Here is an 18,995-nt window from a genome sequence, read left to right as displayed (position 1 = left end):
TATTAAGATGGTAGAAAGCATTTAAAAAAAGTAGTTATTCACAAAATACCCTAAATTAAAGAGTTTAAAAAAAAAATCTATATTTAATTGGTGAAATTAATTGTCAAAGTTTACCATCGAAGTCAACCGGATACAACACTTTCACAAGTAAAAATAAAACTAATAAAAAAATTGATGTTTAGAGAACTTCATGCAAAATAATTACATTTATAAACTCATAAAATATGAATTCAAAAATCTACCATGCAAATATAAATACTTGTCAAACAATTTTACAAAGACTAACCTTCATGCAAATTATTAAGTTACATTTTTATGCCAATTATGTTCCCAATATTACATAACTTGATAACCCAAAAGGCAGTGGCTAGACCTGTCAAAACTCGACCCGACCCGAAAACCCGATCTACCCGACCCGTTTTTAGGGTTACAGACCCGATTTTTTCGACCCGCGACCTGTTTGACCCGAACCCGAAATGACCCGTTATTTTAGGGTCGAGACCCGACCCGAACGGGTCGACTCGTTGGGTCAAAGGTAAATCAAAATTTTTATTAAAATATTAATATTTATATATGATATTTGAAAAAATAGTTAAAAAAATATTTTTTTTATCACTTAAAATTACAAAAACAACTAAAAAGTTAATTTTATATAACTTTTATAATATTTAATAATAAAATAATTATTAAAAAAACTTTATTTTAATCATTATGTCAATATAATTAATGTAAACGTTGAATATGATTAAAATATTAATTTTAAATATGATTTACATTTTTAAAAAATATTTTTTTAATTTAAAAAATCGTTTAAAAAAGACGTTAGAAATTATTTCTTGACCCGTATTCTGACCCTAACCCGACCCGTGACCAGTATAACCCGACCCGTATTCTGACCCGACCAGTATGACCCGACCCCCCTGACCCGTTTGACAGGTCTAGCCGTGGCGGAGCCAGAAATCAAACATAAGGGGGGAGAAAATTTTTAAGGGTGTCGAACTAATAATAATAATATAAGGTATATTAAAAAAGTTTCGGAAATTGTAACTAAAAATTCCGAAAATTACATTGTGAATAAAAGGTTTAACACCATTTAATTTAGATTTTCATTTAAAAATGCTCGCACTATTATATGGGTTCATCACCTATTCTTACTGGCAACCTATCAATCGGTTCGTCGTGACAATTCCCCTTAAAAAACACCAATTGGTCTCCCTTGTGACAGGTTACCATTTGTGACGGATATTTTGTGAGATAAAATGGTAACAAAATGGGTTAGTGGAGAAAGGGAACCACATAAATAGTGATGCAGAGAGAGAAAAAGTGGGTATTTTGTGAGGTAAAATGGTATCCGTCTCTTGTTTGTGACGGATAGATGCCGTCACAAACAAGAATTTGTGAAAAAACACATACAATGTCATTACACAAATTTTTACACTTCATTAAATAACAAATTCTAAAAATGGTTATAAAGTGAAATGAGGGTTCATAAGTGTAATAAAGATGGTCAAAGCAAAATAGTGACAGTAAAAACAAAAGAATTTAGTGGTTAGATCTGGGAAAATACTCAATTAGCAGTCTGCTGCAAAGAGTAGTGCAGTCTGAATTCTGAAACATGTGGTTAGAGAACATAGACTTTGAATAATAATATTCTCTGGTCAATCATACATCCAACCTGCTACGTACAATCTACATAATCTTCTTCAATTAGATACCCAATTTAATTCTGACTGCTCTTATATCCTTGGCTTTTCTTGTCGTCTGTCAACTGTAGTAATGTTCATCATTCTACTTGTACGGAATGAGAAGAAAAAATAAAAATAATTCCATGTCTATATGATTATGTTCTCATAATTGTATTGAGAAATTAAATGATGCATGTATATATTATTACTCTTGGACATGGTAATCTGTTCAACATTTATATTTCAAAGCGTCTTGCTTGTGACGGGATTAGCCCGTCACAAGCTGAAGACCTCTCACAAAAAGGGAGAGGGGACAAGGTGGGGCACCCCCATGTGCTCCCCACTCACCTCTCATGGGTATTTTGTGAGAGGAAATGGTATCCGTCACAAGCTTGTGACGGATATCACCGTCTTCAATGAGATGTTGTGTTTATATTTTAGATAATATAAGAATAAATTCAATAAAACTCGTACTTGAACAAACACTAGATATAATTAAGATAGTCCGATTAGGGATGATAACGAGCCAAGCTCAAGCTTGGTCTTGCTCGACTTGTGCTCATAAAGCAAAACTCGACCTCGAGCCGATTTCAAGCTTACCCGAGCTTTAAAAAATTGTGCTAATCGAAAAGCTTATGAGCTTTAACGCGAGCTCGAGCCAATATCAAGCTCAACTCGTGCCCATTTATAATTGTTGAATTTTCCTTTTTTTTTCGTTTGATATTTTCAATGACAAGGCTTCAAGGTTATAAATACAAATAATATTTGGAAAATTAATGAGACATTTGTTATATATGTATGATACAAATATATTATCTTGATAAAATATAAGCAATATCTTATCTAATCACACAAATTCCAGTCACTCGCGAGCTTTTCGAGTCGAGCCAACGTTTGCTCGGCTTGACTCGTTAAGCTCTTGAGCTGTGTTTGAGCCCGAACCGAGCTCAAGTTGCTCATGAATTATCTTGTCTTGTTATCACCCATATCTCGGACATATAGTGATATGTCCAAAATTTATATTCCAAATAATATATCATAAGAATAAAAATCCTACTTATATACGGAGTAGCGGTAAAAATTACATAATGCGTAATTAGGAGAATAAAATGTACGATGATACTGAAATATTCGAATTTGTTAATAAAGAAATGTACTCGAAAAAATTAAATATGGCTAAAATGTCGTCTTGAACAATGCATGCATAATATTAAAGTGATAAATCATGTAAAATTGTAAATACAGTTAGTCTTGCTTATATTGTACTCCGTAAGTTACAATGAAGGGGTGATATGCACCTAGAATTAGTACTAATAGCTATTAATAACTTTTATAACGAGATAAATTGTTACTATTACGTATATCAAAATATATACAAAAACTTGTTTTTTTCTTCCTAGATTATGCAAACAAATTGGGAAGTGAATGATTTTCAAAACATGGTTAAGAATTATAGAGGGAAAAATTATCACACATGCTAACGGGTATCATTAGATGATTATTTTTGAAAATCAAATTAAATACGGAGTAATTATTTGCAAAATATTTAAGTAAAATAGGTTGGTTTCATATATCCTATATAATAAATCATAATAAACCAATGCAAGGTAATCATAATATATACGAATATTAACTTCTGTGCCTACAACAACTAGTTTATTCCGGGTGATAGTTTTAAAATGGGTTTTTATAAAGCTATGTTTGGCAAAACTAGCTGAAAAGTTAACTGAAACTTGAAAAGCTAATTGAAATCTGAAAATGTAGCTTATAAGGTAATTAGAAATTAGAAGCTGATAAAATAGCTCATTATACAAAAAATGTTTGACAAATTAGCAGCTGAAAATGTAGCTGGTTTTTAGCAAAATGACAATAAAAAGACATAATAAGTATTTAATATTATAAATTGAAGAGGCGCAAAAGTAAAACAAAATAAACACACGTAGCTTATTTCCCAAATGCTACTCTAGGTAGCTTTTCATTTCAACTAACTTATTTACAAATAAACTACTTGCCAAACACACACCAAACAAATAAGGTAGCTAAAACTTTGGTCAACTAAGCTACTTTGGTCAAATAAGGTACCTTATTTGCGTTGCCAAACAGAGCCAAATCCAATCTTATATGCAGATGTCAACTAGCCTAGTTGGTAAAGTCATGAACAATGGTACTCATGACCTTGGTTTAAACCACCCCATCAGCATTAATATCGCTCTTGTGACTTAATTTACACCCAAAATAATCCAATCATAAAAAAAAAAAAAAAAAAAAAAAAAAAAAAATCTTACATGAATCTTGTTTCACTAAATACTTTAAATATACCCTATACTACAATTGTTGTATGTGGCATTTAGTCATGTATGTAGACTATGGTGTATAAAGAGGCCTTCTAATTATTTTCAACACACAATAAACACTACTTAGGCAAATAATACCATCAACATTAACATGATTATCACTAGGTGCATGAATATAGAACAAATCACCAAGATGAAATAATGAAGATCATGAACACCAAAACAATATTACAAATTTGCTTGTCCATTTTAAGGAAATATTAGTGAATACTACTCCGTATTAATTTGTTGTAAGAAAAACCGACTGAAATTTTGTTAAAAATTACTACAACCAGGTCAAAACACACCCAATGAGTCAAATTATATATATCATAATGTATCAACCAACTCAATTTACGTGGTCTGCATACTATTACACATAAATCCGTGAAATTCTCACACGCTTTTAAGGTAATGATAGCGAGTTCTCACCAATGAGAAAAAGATGCTCAAGCCTAGCTTTAGTCTATTTATAAATAATGCACCAAATTAATTAGCAAATTCACAAAACAATCCCCAACAATCAATATTACGGAGTAATAATTAGAGAAAAAGCTTACAAAAAAATGGCAATCTACAAAATTTGCATGCATTTCACACAATCTCTACCATTCCTCTCTCTATTTACGGACTACATCACACATAAAATTTGGACCCCAAATCCATACTAAGCATACAGTACGTACGTTCTACTCCTCCATACTCCATTGTTCCTAAATTTTTAATCATCGATTCATATTCAAAACGACAAATAACAACACGGTAAAATTTACACCCAAACATATTAGTTAGTCTCTTGTAAAATCGTTTATTCTTTACTAATATAAGTAGATAAAGGCCGTTCAAATTAGGGACAGTACAGAATCGAATCTAATATTTAAATGCCACAAAATCACCGACTATGTTGATTGGCAATAATAACAATGTTAATGTACTAATTAATTATTAGATGATTTGGAACATGCTTAGCCACAAATTACAACTTTGTACTAGTGATTTAGTTAGCTAACCATTCATTATTCATAACACACAAGATATTTAAACAATAATCGTGTGACCGTCGGTATTTTCATTAAAAAAATGTACTCGGTATTCCTCTGTTCTATATAGTTTTAATTAAAGATAAACAAATGAACCAACAGAAGAGCACAGTTTCCAATACAGATTAATATTATGATTAAAAACATTGGAAATGAAAAATGATTGGAGTGTAATAATAATGTGATTGATATCATCATGATATGCAACATTGAACATACATTAATCTAGTACTATGATTACAAGTATTATGATCCCTCCAATAATCTCAAATTCCATAATCATTTGTATTTCTAGAATATATAAACTAATCCTAATTTAACTAAACTAATAATGTACCATACAAGAACAATAATCCACTAAATTAAAATAATAAACAATTAAGGGGACTAAGTATATAATAATTAATCAAGAAAATTGCCCAACGTACCTTGAGCACCAGTAGAAGAACCAGCATTAGCATTGGAATTACTAACATTATGATTATGATTACGATGATCGTAATTACTAGTCCCACTTCCACTAATTGTCCCCTCCATTTGCTGATTACTAGTATCATTATTATTACCATCATTACCCACATTATTAATTTCATCATTACTCGGTCCGGTTCGCCAACCACTACCCTCTTCTCCACCCCCACCCATGTGGGACGGCAGCGAGAACGCGTTTATATTCACGTTCTCGCTGCCGCCTCCACCGGGTAGATTTGTATTAGTATCAGTGGAGGACAAGAACATTTGGTGATGATTACCAAGAATCCCACTTAGTTCTTGAAAGTGGGCCCCTACTGATAGTCCACTTCCTCCTGACAACAATCCTCCTGGTGAATTGTATCTCAATGTCGCGTTATTATTACTACTACTACCAGACGGTAGTAGTAATGATGACGGAGTTGACGAAATTGCCCCTGTTTGTAGAAGTGACTGGAATGGCAGATTACTTTGTTGATCATGTGTTGGAGGGGTAATACCGAGATTACTAGTATTAATTAACGGTTTATGAGCCGAAGGGCGAAATGGGAAATTTGGATTATTACTACTAGTATTATTACTATACCCAGCTAGTAATCTCTCCAAATGACTACCGCTGGATAAACCCGCTGGACGTAACGGTCCAGCGGGTGCTGAACCGGTGAAAAGGTCAGTAAGCCGACGGGATAAAAAAGGTGAAGCCGCAGCGGAAAATGGAGAGGAAGGAATGCCGGTGAATTCTTGAACCATGGCTCGGAAGTTGGTTGTGTCGGTGGTTAGAACCGTTGTCGGCGCTCGTCTTGATGCTCGGGTTCTTTTTCTTGGGTTTTTCTGACCCGGACCGGATGATCCGGTTCCCTTTCCGGAACTTGTACTCGGTGGCAAAGGATGATTTGTTGTTGTCGTCGTTGTCGTTGTAGTATGTTGTTGTTGTTGCTGCTGCTGAAGTTGTTGTTGTTGTTGTTGTGGTGGTGGTTGTTGTTGCCAAAACATAATGTTTTGAAAATTAGATTGATCACCACCAAAAGAGTCAAGAAAATTATTATTATTTAATTGTGATGAAGGTGGTAGGTTGTTGGAAAACAAGAAATGTTGTTGTTGTTGTTGTTGCTGCATAGATGAATTATATTGTTGTAATTGTGGTGGTGGTGGTGGAGTAGTAGTTGAAGTATTGAAAAAATAATTACTACTATTCCCTACACTTGATTCATATTCTTGATCGTCACCGCCACCGCCACCACTACCGATACCAATACCGGCTCCGGCTCCGCCTCCGCCTCCACTAGAAGACTGCATGCTACTACTATTACCAGATTCCATATTTGGCTTACTACAAAAAGTAGTAGAAAATGGAAAAGGAAAAAGAGATCTAAAGAGATCTGAAAAGGTAGGATATGCAATGAAGAAGGTAAATCTTTTGCTTGTCTTTCTTTATTTCTTCTACAAAAATAATAACTTTATCTAAGTGTAAAAAAGTTAATGAAAAGGCTAGAATATAATGTAAAGATGTAAAACTATTGATGATAAGAAGGAAAAAGGGTGGGTTTTTTTAGGTAAAAAGGAAGATTGGATGGGTGAGGGAGACGGTATTTTGAGCTCTATCTAGCTGAGCTACCATAACTAGGGTTTTTGTTTTTGGAGGGGAACAATGAAGGAAGGAGAAGAAGTGAAGGAACCAAAAAGGAGGAAATTTTGTGTAAAAAGAGGAAAGGGGTATTTAATATGGGTGCCTTTACTAGTGAAATAAAGGTGTGTGTTTGTGTGTGTGTTTTTGAGATGTCATTAGTGAAATGAAGTTTAATTTGGTACAATTAGCTAGGTTGATTACGTTTTTTCTTTTTTAAGTGGGGTAAATACCATGTTTAAGATTCTTGATTAGTGATAGAATGGCATTGGTATATTCATTTTAAATAAGAAACGGGTTAAATATATACTCCCTCCGTCCCGGTCATTTGTTATCTATTTTCATTTTGAGGTGTATCAGTGAATTGTTATCTATTTCCACTTTTAGTAAGTTTTATATGTAAAAGGTATTGTGCAAGTGGATGAAATAATAATGTTATACTGTATTACTTTATTAGACATCCACTTGCATTTCCTTGGTCTTTGTGCTAAATACAATAGATAACAAATGATTGAGACGGAGGGAGTACCATTTAACAAGAAAAGTTGTTTACAAATTGTCAAAAATAATTATTCATGTTCTGACCATGCATGTGAACTATACGGATTAAATTTATAAATATAACAGATATGTCAGTATTAAGTAAGACCTACTGGTTATTTCAAAACATTATTTTCTACTCGGTTTTTTATTCTTTAATATTTTCGTCCACGATCCATCTCATATATGTTATTTCAAAGTTTGATAATTAAATGTGGAAAATTTGTTTTCATATAATACAATAATTACATCTAATTATACTTATGACAATAATTACTTTTATTAAGAAAAACATGACATTTTTGTACATTTCATTTATTGGTCAAAGTGGACCATCAAAGTCACATAAAGAGAAAATTATAAGCACGAGAAAAATACCGAGTAACAAATTATTCTTTTTGTTTCACTTATTTATTTAGTTAAAATATTCCTCATAATAGATAAAAAATAATTGAAGCGAAAATACGATATGGTAACCAACTTAAGATTTACTTAACAACATGACGCAAACTTATTTTCCCACCATTAGTATAAGAAAATTAATTTAAAAAAAATGTGGATTATAGATAAGATCATAAGATGGAGTAGAAGAGGTATTGGTGGAGACGGGTCAAACACTAACAAGAGAGCAGGGGATGGGGTAGGTCGGCGAACTAGTTTGTGGAGTGAAAGCAAGAAATATATGAAAATGATGTACTATTTGTCTATTAACAATTTACAATTTAAACATTAAGAATTGTCCAAAAAAGTGTAACATTAGTGAGAAAAAGATACACACACTTTAGAATATATGAAGGGGTAAATTTGTCAATTTATATATTATAAAATGTGATATAAATAAAGGAAATAATTTGGGCATTCAACAAACATATATGGCATAAGTTTATATAATGTATTTGGGTAAACTATCCTCACCTAAAAGTGATAGAGGTGAGGAAAAGTCACCATAGAATAATAGAAATCATAATTAAGATGTTGAATAATAAGAGTAGTCATAGTTACCAATAGATGATGTATACATGTGTATGTTGTGAAAGTTTAATCAATGGATAGTATGTAGGCATGTAGCTAGTGGTTAAGATAAGATATTGAATAGTTTAGACCATTTAACTTGAGACATTGGAACATTAGAACTACAATTGTCCCTATTATTATCTTGGGAGATTGTAGAGCTAAAATCAATTATTAGTACATAAGATGAGTCCGTTTTTGAAATAATGCTCAAAAATAAAAGAATTGTCGTTTTGGGTCGGTTTTGAAAACAATTATCGAAATGGTGTCCACGTAGGCTCGGTTTTGACGAGCCTGTATGAGGCTTAAACACGCCATACATATTGGCGTGTTTACTTCAATGAACACGTCATACGTAATGGCGTGTTTAGGCAGTCCAAAAAACTAACGAAAGTCAGTAACTGAAAAATATTAGCATAGGAAACACGCCATTACGTATGGCGTGTCTTAAGAACAAAACACGCCATTACGTATGGCGTGTTTAAGCAGCTTTATTTTCCAGCCCCTTTCCAGTGACTGATCAAATTGCCAAAAACTAAACACGCCATACGTAATGGCGTGTCTTCCTCTTGAAACACGCCATAGCGTATGGCGTGTTTAGCCAGTTTTTTTTTTTTTTTTTCATTGCTGCACAAATTCCCTTCGTTCTCGTATCTTTCCTTTGCCAAAACAGAAAACCAAACTCAACAATGCTCAACAATGCAAAGGACAACACAAACCATTGCCTATTATAAATAAAAACCGAGTTTACACAACACATAAGTTTCGCACAAGGGGATTAAATTCTAAGTTTTACAACTAAAATGTCAAACAAATTAACCATCTAAAATGTCAAACAAACCATTAATCTTCTAACTATTACATCAAGTCCTCAAGTCTTCTTCTTGCTTTTTCCTCGAAGGCGATTCCAAAACCCTTTCTTAGGCTCCGGGGTACCTTCTTCATTGACGGGTGACATTGAAGACATGGAAGGCATTGAAGACATGGCCGACATTGAAGACATGGAAGGCATGGAAGACATAGAGTGTCTAGCCGGCATGGATGACTTAGAGCGTCTACCCCTCCTTGTGTATTGAACCAATGGTGCATCGTCATCCACATTCATTGAGTTGAGGGACTCTTGAACCATTGGTGAACTTTCTTGCCTTGGTTCTACGGTTGGTTGAAGGAGATGGGAATAGCCTACATGTTCAAGCGATTGAGAGGAGTAGTCCCGTAGGTGTGAAACCATTGTCCGGAAATGTGGAGGCACCTCAAGAGGCATTTGTCGAAGCTCCGTATCACATGTATTATGGACATTGACGAAACCTTGCGCCTAAAACAAAATAAGTAGTATAAGCTAATCACATTTTATGATATATTGGTTAAGAATTTTAAGACAAGTATATTAAAGTGTACTTACAAGATATTCTGTGGCTCCAAAGGGTGCTTGATAAGTAGCTTGTGGGGGAAAAGGGTTCAAGCGAAGAATAGTGCGATCCCGGTACCAAACCATGTAAGGGTCGTAGTAGTTCATTTCAATATCATCCTCTTCACCACGGAACCGAAAATCACCCCTCCTAACCCAATTTGATATGTAGGGTTGATGTTTTTCCATCCAATTCCGTGAAGAGGCACCCCTTTTGTCTACTTTGTGCAATTTTGGTTCGGTATCAGAGTTTAATGGGATAATTTGTTTCCACCCAAATTGACGAGCTACCCTATTTGGAAAATGCCACTCAACAATGTCGAAACAAATCATAGGGGCCATCACTGTCCAATCGTCGGAGTCATCATAACAAAACGGGGCAAAAAAGACAAAATCGTCGGGTGTAAGGTTGCCATGTAAACCGATCATGTCGCATTGAATCAAAAGCATCCCTATACCCAATTAGTGTGGTCACCCCTTCCGGCCTCTTACGAATCACACTTGCCCACCTACGACCCAATGAGTCAATCCTGATTTGATGTTGTGAACCTAATGGGTTCGGTCCATGATGGGTAGCATTAACGGGACTCGTGAGTGTAGGTCGACCAATACTAATCCTCTCCCATGCCCACAATTGCAATAGAACAAGGGGACCTCCAATGTCTTTGGACTTTACGTTGCTTGCTCTACATAAATTGCGATATAAAGTAGCAAGTACGGCACTTCCCCAAGAGTAGTTATCTAAGTTACTCAAATCCCTCAACAAAGGCAAATAAATAACTTGTATGTCATTACCACTCTTATCCGGAAACATAATAGTTGCCATTAAGATAAGCAAATATGCCCTCACATATTGATGTAGAACATCTTCATTTGCATCTTCAGGAAGACCACTAAATTGTTCTAACAACCAACCAATCCTCAAAGAAGCCCCCTTAAGGTCAGCACTACTCGGTGTTTTGCCTAAGAGTTCAGTTATTAACAAGGGCCAATTATAAGCGGTTGGTCCACTAATAATATCCCCTCTAATCCGTAGCCCTAACAACACTTGAACATCCTGCAAGGTCACAGTAGCCTCGCCAATAGTCAAGTGAAATGAATGGGTTTCCGGCCTCCATCGCTCAACCAAAGCACTTATTAATTCCACATTAAACTTCAACCCCACTAACCTATGAATAAAAAAAAACTGAGTGTCCCTAATGAAATCAACTACTTGATCACTTACCAAAAACCCCTTGTGCGAAACTAAGTGTGACCTACATCGAAGGGAACCAACGTCCCGCCCTTCCAATATTGCCTTGCTCCGGTGTACCTCTTGTTGTGTGAGAAGTTCCGGGTTCACCGGGCCTTGTTGTTGATGTTGTTCCATTATTCCTACACATTTAAAAGAAGATTATTAGATTAGCATGAAAATAAATGTTCCAATAATTAAAAAAATTATGGCGATAAAAAAAATTAAAGACAAGTGTAAGTAGTAGAATACCCTTGTGAATTGTTAACTCTCAAAGTACATGTTTTTTTATTGTGGCCTAAACCACGACACAAACTACATGTGACCTTGTTCTTACTCTTCTCATCCATTTCATTAAGAAATCTTTTATTCTTCCGTCTTCCTTTTTCCCGTTTATTTTGCTCATCGCACACTATTTTAGGCCCATTGTAAGGACCCCAATAAGCCTCATCTTTCAAAGGGTGAAATTTAGAAGCATATGAAGCTAAGTGTTCTCCGGTAGAATAGGCGATGTCCACAAATTGAGTAGCATTTAAACCCTTCTTTTTACAAACGGCATACACATGTGAACATGGATACTTGTATGTTTGGAACTTGTTACAAGTACATGTCCTCTTGGATAAATCAACGGTGTGCAAATGGTTACCATGTGACATGGGTCGAGAACCTCTACGTGTTGTGACTTGGTACACCCCTCCGACATGGTCAAAAGCCACAACCTTATGGTATGCTCCTTTTTGGCAATTTTCCTCCAACAAGGTTGTAATCTTCGGACTATAATGAAGCCCCTTCATCAACCGTTTCCTTGCAAACTCACGTCGCTCAACAAAGTATGCATTGACTCTAAAAAATACACACTTTATGAGTGCCGTTACGGGTAGAAAACGTGCTCCTTTAAGAACATTATTAAATGCCTCCGCCAAATTAGTAGTCAATATTCCATATCTATGTCCACCATCATGGCAAATTGACCACTTCTCTATTCCAATTTCAACAACATATTGTTGTGCCTCTCTATTCAACTCACCTAGGCGACGAAATCCTATGTCAAACTTCTTGTTTTGTAATTGCATTGCCGTTGACCCAAACATTTCTTTAACTGCAGTATTTCTAAATCTTGTATTAACATTTGAAGCCAAATGACGAATGCAAACCCTATGATAGGCATACGGCTCCTCCCACCCACTACCAACTTCACTCATTGCTTTCATAATCCCTTTGTGTCTATCGGAAATGACACACAACCCACTTCTTTTGGTAACAAATACTCTTATGCATGACATAAACCAAGGCCAACTATCGGTATTTTCGGCTTCAACAATAGCAAAAGCAACCGGGAAAATTTGATTATTAGCATCAATTGACATATTTGTCAAAATTGTTCCCTTGAACTTTCCATATAAGTGGGTTCCATCAATGCTTAAAACTGGCCGACAATGTTCAAAGCCATCAATACATGGTTTAAATGCCCAAAAAACACGCTTGAATTTTTGCACATTTGGGTTAGTTGTTGGTGTTGTATAAAATTGAACAATAGTGCCAGGATTAGATTCTTTTAAGCCTTGCATGAAACGAGGTAGCAACTCATATGATTTATCCCAATCTCCAAATATTTCCTCAATTGCTCTTTGTTTTGCATTCCAAGCTTTGGTGTATGAAATTGTGTAACCATACTTATCTAAAATATAAGTAACAACAGAGTTTACTTTATATCCCCAATCTCCCTCAACAAGGTTACGAATCTCATGACTTATGAATGCTCGTTTCAAATTCATGTGGTCTTGAGGTACCATGTCACAAACACAAGACTCATCATGAGGACCTTTGTATGTCACAATGGTAAAAACTTCAGAATGAAAGTCTTTTTGTGTAGCCCTTAACCGCCAATTACATGGTGTAGGAATCCGGCCACATTTGAAGGTAATAGTATTAGGCTTTGATTCGGCAACTTTGAAAAATTGATTTGCTTTAACACAATATGATGTCACCTCATCGCTAAGTGAAGCTTTGTTTGGGAACACTTGTCCAACCGCAAACTCTTTCCCATGTTCATATCTTACCATATTTTCCCAAGTTTTCCGGCTATTCAATTCATCCTCATCTAATTGATCAATCTTATTAAACTCAACGATGGGAGCACTAGCAAAGACAAGATCATCATCACCATCTTCTTCATTTGCCAACAAATTCTCATCAAGTATTGCCAATTCCTCATCAATCTCATCACCTTGTAAGTTACCATAAAATTCCCCTTCATTTACGTAATTTGTTTCAAGTGAAACAAATTGAGCAACATCATCTAGCCTAATACTTGGTGTAGGAATGACAATTTGACTAGTAGAAACTTCTACAAATATGTCCATTGAAGGAGCATGTGAATGACGAATACTTGCCCATAACGCTTTAAAGGCTCCCTCATTATTAAGGGGAACAATTTTGAAACACCCGGCACTCGGAAATTTCATCATTACCTTCAATTGAGTACCCAAACTTTGAACACCGATTCCCTTATAAATCTCTTCAACTAATTCAAGATATGTCATCTTTGTACTAGCTAGAATAAAACATTGATTCCCTCCTCTATAGGTTACACATCCATTTTGCTCCAACACTTCTCCATCCCAATAACAAATAAGAGGAAAATCACAAATTTCCATTCTATAAAAAAAAATTGAACAAATTTAGTATAAATCAACTACCAATAACCTAATTTCCCTAAAATACATACCTAAACAACAATTAAAAATCAGAAATCGTTCGTTCATTCTACCTAATTAGGGTTTCGAAAATTTGGGGCTTTTTTTAAACAACCTTAAATTAACACATATAAGTTGTAGATCTAGGCACAAAACAACATAATTACCAACAATGAAGACAAAATAAGCAAAATCTACATTCAAAAGATGAAATTAAATAAGTTAAAAGAATTAAATTACCTTGCTAATTAGGTAGAATGTATAATTTGAATAGCAAAACCCAATATAATGCCGGAGATACGCCGGAGATTCGCCGGAGATGAGTGTGAGGTGAAGAAATAAGAAGGGGAGTGAGGTTTGTTGTATCGCACTTGAGGAGTTTGAGAGACGGAGATGGTGAATGGTGTGTGTTTTGTGGTAGAAAGTGACGGGAAAAACAAAGTTGTTAAAAAAAAAAGAATCTCAGCAAACACGCCATACGTATTGGCGTGTTTCTTCTATAAGACACGCCATACGTAATGGCGGGTTCTCTTTCTTTCCAAAAACACAGCCACTGGACTTGGGCTGGAAAATAAAACTGCTTAAACACGCCATACGTAATGGCGTGTTTTGTTCTTAAGACACGCCATACGTAATGGCGTGTTTCCTTTGCTAATATTTTTCAGCTACTGACTTTGGTTAGTTTTTTGGACTGCCTAAACACGCCATTACATATGGCGTGTTCTTTGAAGTAAACACGCCAATACGTATGGCGTGTTTAAGCCTCATACAGGCTCGTCAAAACCGAGCCTACGTGGACACCATTTCGATAATTGTTTTCAAAACCGACCCAAAACGACAATTCTTTTATTTTTGAGCATTATTTCAAAAACGGACTCACATAAGATTGAGCTAAATGGAAAAAAAATATCATATCATGTATGTATAAGGGCTTTTTTTCAGTAGGTGGATTATACATCTGATGTATTACCACCAATAATAGTTTTTGAGCATTTTAATAAAAAAATTGAGTTTTGTTTTAAAAATTATGAGTTTTATTATAAAGTTTCTGAGTTTATTCACTTAAACATTAAACTCTAAAAAATTACAATAAAACTCAAAAATATTACATATAAATTTAGTAAGTTTTGAAGGAAAAAATTAAAATCTAACTTATAAATTTTAATAAGCTCAAAAAGAATATACATATGCTCAAAAACAAATAAAGTTTGAGGTAATAAGCTCAAAAAATATACATATATGCTCAAAAACAAAAAGGTTGGAGGTAGTACCTCCGATGTATGTTCCTTTTTCTCGCTCTTTTTGGTGTCCGGTATCGGCAATATTATTGAACAATTTTTGCACCACGAATAATACGCTTACGAAGAGATAGTCTGGTCAAGAAATTTGCTTCATTCCCATACGTAAGGATCAAACTCTTGACCTCATGATTAAGGGATGAAGCGAATATATGTATAAGTAATTTTTTAACTATAAGTTGCGGAGGTTACCTTTTTTAAGTATATAAACAAAGATATGTGCCTATGTAAGTATGCATAACTCTTTATTTCTTAGGGTCTTATCTATGTGGAAATAATAATATTGCTAAAATTGAAAATTTTCCAATATTTTAAAATTTAAAAATATTACTTCTTTTTTTACAAATTAAAATTTAGTAACTTAACTTAAGGAATAACTTTATGCATATTTGTAAAGATACTAAGTAAGAATAAATAATTAAAATTAGACCCTCCAATCAAATAAATAAAAGAAAAGTCGTTATTGGCTAAATTCAAACGTATTCACTTTATTCCACAAACTTTTCACATTGTTTGAATTTCTTTTTATTACTTTCAAGCGTACACTAAATAGATATAAAATATATGTATTAGTTTATTAGCCTGCAAATCACCTATAACAGGTTAATCACATATTTGTACGAGAGTGCTAAACTCTAACTTCATTAATAAAGACTACATTAACTCAGGGTCGTACTAGCTACATTTATAAGGGTTTGAATCCTATAAATCTTAGTTTGTCCATATTTTAACCAATTAATCTGCGATCCAAATTGAAAACTAAATTTCTTTGTATACAATTATAGAAATACAAAAAAATTCTGCAATCTATTTAGTACTTTTTCCGTCTCAATCATTTGTTTACCTTTAATTAAAATATCTTAATAAAAAGGTAAACAAATATAGTATGGCAACAATTTATTAACAAGCCAACATATTCTCATTCCAACAACAAAACTTGGACTGTAATAATTTGATTGTTTTAGGAATAATAAATAAACAGTCAAACGTTTTTAATCACCTTCTTTGCTTTGAATATGGTGGTACTAATCTTGAATTTGATTTGTACCCCGTAATTATGTTTATGTTGATAGGACATTAATATATTTGTAGTCCTACATACTAATTTGTTGTTCGAGGGAGCAAAGTCATTTGGGATTTAAAGACTAATGATGTATTTCCTAGTCATTTAGGATAAAGATTGAACTAATTACTTTGTTCATCTAGTTGTTTAAGTTTTTGCTTATTTAGCATTTTAGTAAAATGTAACGAATTAGTTAAAAAAAAATATTGTGTCTGGTATATCATTTTAGGAGTCATATATAGTTCAATTTACGCTTCAGTCTAACTTTAATACTCTGTATGTGTTTTTCTAGTGTATAAGGTTATTTAATTCAAAATAATTTAGACATGTTTTTTAATGTATGTATGTCTACATTTAGACCAGTGTTCGAAATAGGGAGTAGTTCTTCAATTTCTGTTATGAAATACATATAAGAACTTTCCAAGAAACATTTCGTTCAGTTATTGCCCTAAACTTCCATGAAAATAGGAACTCTTATTTTTTGTGATGTCTTTAATTTGTTTAAGCACAATTTTTTTTATTCAAATAAACGCACCTGTATCACGGGTAAGAATCGACTCTTATTCACTTGAGTTAACTGTTACTCTCTTTAAACACAAATTTTATGAAACGCACTAATGACTCGTTGTTAATAAGTACGAGTAATAGTAAGCTACAAACTACACGAGGGGATTCATGGTGACCTAGCTCACGTCAACTTCATAAAAATTACGGTGTAAAAAAAAAAAAAAAAAAAAAAAAAGACGATAGTGTATGTACAAATGTGGTTGCTTAGAAAGTACGAGTATTCCATATCACATGCCCGGATTTAATGGGAATAATGAAATATTAATGGATTTGGTGGCTACCTTGGTTTGATACCTTTTAGCTTTTGGCAGCATTTCTTGTTTCACAAAATCTTATTGAAGACGGTACGTATCCGTCACTTTGGAGTGACGGATACTATTTCTTTTCACAAATGACCCAAATAGAGGAGAGAGGGAAGCACATGGGGGGTGTCCCACCTTATCCCCCTATCCGTTTTGTGAGTGACATTACCCGTCACTTGCTCCGACCCGTCTTCAACAAGACTTATTGTGTTTGTTTTCTGACCAAAGGATTTATATCACTTCCCTCCCCCCATTATTAACCAACACAAATTATTTTTTTGAACTGGATATTCGATTTAAACTTAAAATAGATTAGGAGATATCGTAGATTAACCAAAAACGTAATGGCCAAAAACTAAAATTGTCTAATGTATACAAGTGTAAAATAAATACTATCGTTTTAAGAGAGAGGTCTTGGATATGTAATTGGATGGACATATATATGATCTTGTGTCATACTCCCTCCATTCAACTCCACTTTCCAACTATGTTTTTTGCGCGGGTATTAAGAAACGGATTAAAAAACTATTAAGGGGATGTTTGGTTGGGGGGTATGGAATGGATTTGAATGGATATCACCGATTCAAGTGTTTGGTTGACCACTTTTAGAATGGATTTAGAAACCTAAGGGTTTCTAAATCCACCTCAATCCCTTGGAATCCCATACTCTACTCCTTCCCCAAGTTTCTAAATCCAATCCCCCTGGATACAAAACCTAAAATTAAGAAAGAAAAAAAAAACCCAAATTGCTGTTGTTCTACTCTACGTAAGTCTTCATCTTCTACTTTCATAATATTTTTTTTTGCTTTTATAAAAAATTTGCTTGTGATTGTTCATAGGTATACATGATTCGTTGCAATAATACATGTGTCTATTGCTTTAAACAATATTTACGGGTTGTATGACGACTCGTATGACAATTGCCTTAAAAAATTGTGTTGTTGTATAAGTAATATTGAAATATGCACATGATTGAATTATTTTCGCAGGATTGAATAGTAGAGTTCATTGTCTATGACCAGTTACATTCCGTCTGTTGATTGAATTACAATCCATTACAAAATTGAACCAAACAAGTGTTAAAAGGTATGGGATTCTAACTCCATTCCACCCTGGATTCTCATCCCAATCCATTCCATTCCCACACTTTGAACCAAACAGCCCCTAAAAGTACATAGGGAAAGGGAATGGTGGGGTTAAAGATATTAAAAAAATATAAAGGTGAGTTTTATGGTGGATTTGTGTAGGGTATGAATGACATTTTTTGTAAATATAGATTTTCAATAAGGATAGAAAGGTCTTTTACATGTCCAAATAAGGAAACCTGTAAAGTGGAGTTGAATGGACGGAAATAGAATACTTGTAAAGTGGAGTTGAATGGAGGGAGTACATCAATTAGCATAAATTTTGGTAAAACATGTGCTATTAAAAATAAGAAAATGGTTGACATGAACAAGATATGGTCTTTGGGAATTATCTCGAAGCTTGACTTAGTTTTGTTACTTTAATAAGATTGAACGATTCGTTCTTTAACAACATGCAAAAAAAAAACTTGCTCCGTATAAATTGTTTAATATTATAGTTTTTTTTACGTGTGTCTTAAGATATTTTCACGAGATTCAAATATTAATTAATTTTTAACATTTTTTGACTAATTTTATCACTTTTAGATTATTAATTAATGTGTGCCCTTATTTAGGTCTTGTTAATTTGGATTGGACTGATT

General features: G+C 34.0%; 2 protein-coding genes across 2 annotated transcripts; both read right to left on the bottom strand.

The window, feature by feature from the left end:
* Positions 1-5,159: 5,159 nt before the first annotated feature.
* On the bottom strand, positions 5,160-7,267 carry LOC141594120 (uncharacterized). Its single transcript, XM_074414312.1, has one exon. It carries the CDS (start codon positions 6,847-6,849, stop codon positions 5,461-5,463), a length of 1,389 nt encoding a protein of 462 aa, XP_074270413.1. The 5' UTR covers positions 6,850-7,267; the 3' UTR covers positions 5,160-5,460.
* Positions 7,268-9,239: 1,972 nt separating this feature from the next.
* LOC141594119 (uncharacterized) lies at positions 9,240-10,484 on the bottom strand. Its single transcript, XM_074414311.1, has 2 exons — positions 10,107-10,484; positions 9,240-10,019 (listed from the first exon to the last, which is right to left on the bottom strand). The coding sequence occupies exons 1-2, from the start codon at positions 10,452-10,454 to the stop codon at positions 9,576-9,578; spliced, it is 792 nt and encodes a 263-aa protein (XP_074270412.1). The 5' UTR covers positions 10,455-10,484; the 3' UTR covers positions 9,240-9,575.
* Between the last annotated feature and the right edge of the window lie 8,511 nt (positions 10,485-18,995).

Source organism: Silene latifolia, chromosome 8 (genome assembly GCF_048544455.1).
Source record: "Silene latifolia isolate original U9 population chromosome 8, ASM4854445v1, whole genome shotgun sequence".
Taxonomy (NCBI): Eukaryota; Viridiplantae; Streptophyta; class Magnoliopsida; order Caryophyllales; family Caryophyllaceae; genus Silene; species Silene latifolia.
Note: the sequence above shows the minus strand (reverse complement) of the source record. Positions and strands in the feature narration are given on the sequence as shown.

Coding starts and splice junctions, on each gene's coding strand:
- LOC141594120 (XM_074414312.1), bottom strand. CDS start 6,849: ATGGAATCTGGTAATAGTAGTAGCATGCAGTCTTCTAGTGGAGGCGGA.
- LOC141594119 (XM_074414311.1), bottom strand. CDS start 10,454: ATGGCCCCTATGATTTGTTTCGACATTGTTGAGTGGCATTTTCCAAAT. Junction 10,020..10,106: donor TTGGAGCCACAGAATATCTT/GTAAGTACACTT, acceptor ATTTTGTTTTAG/GCGCAAGGTTTCGTCAATGT.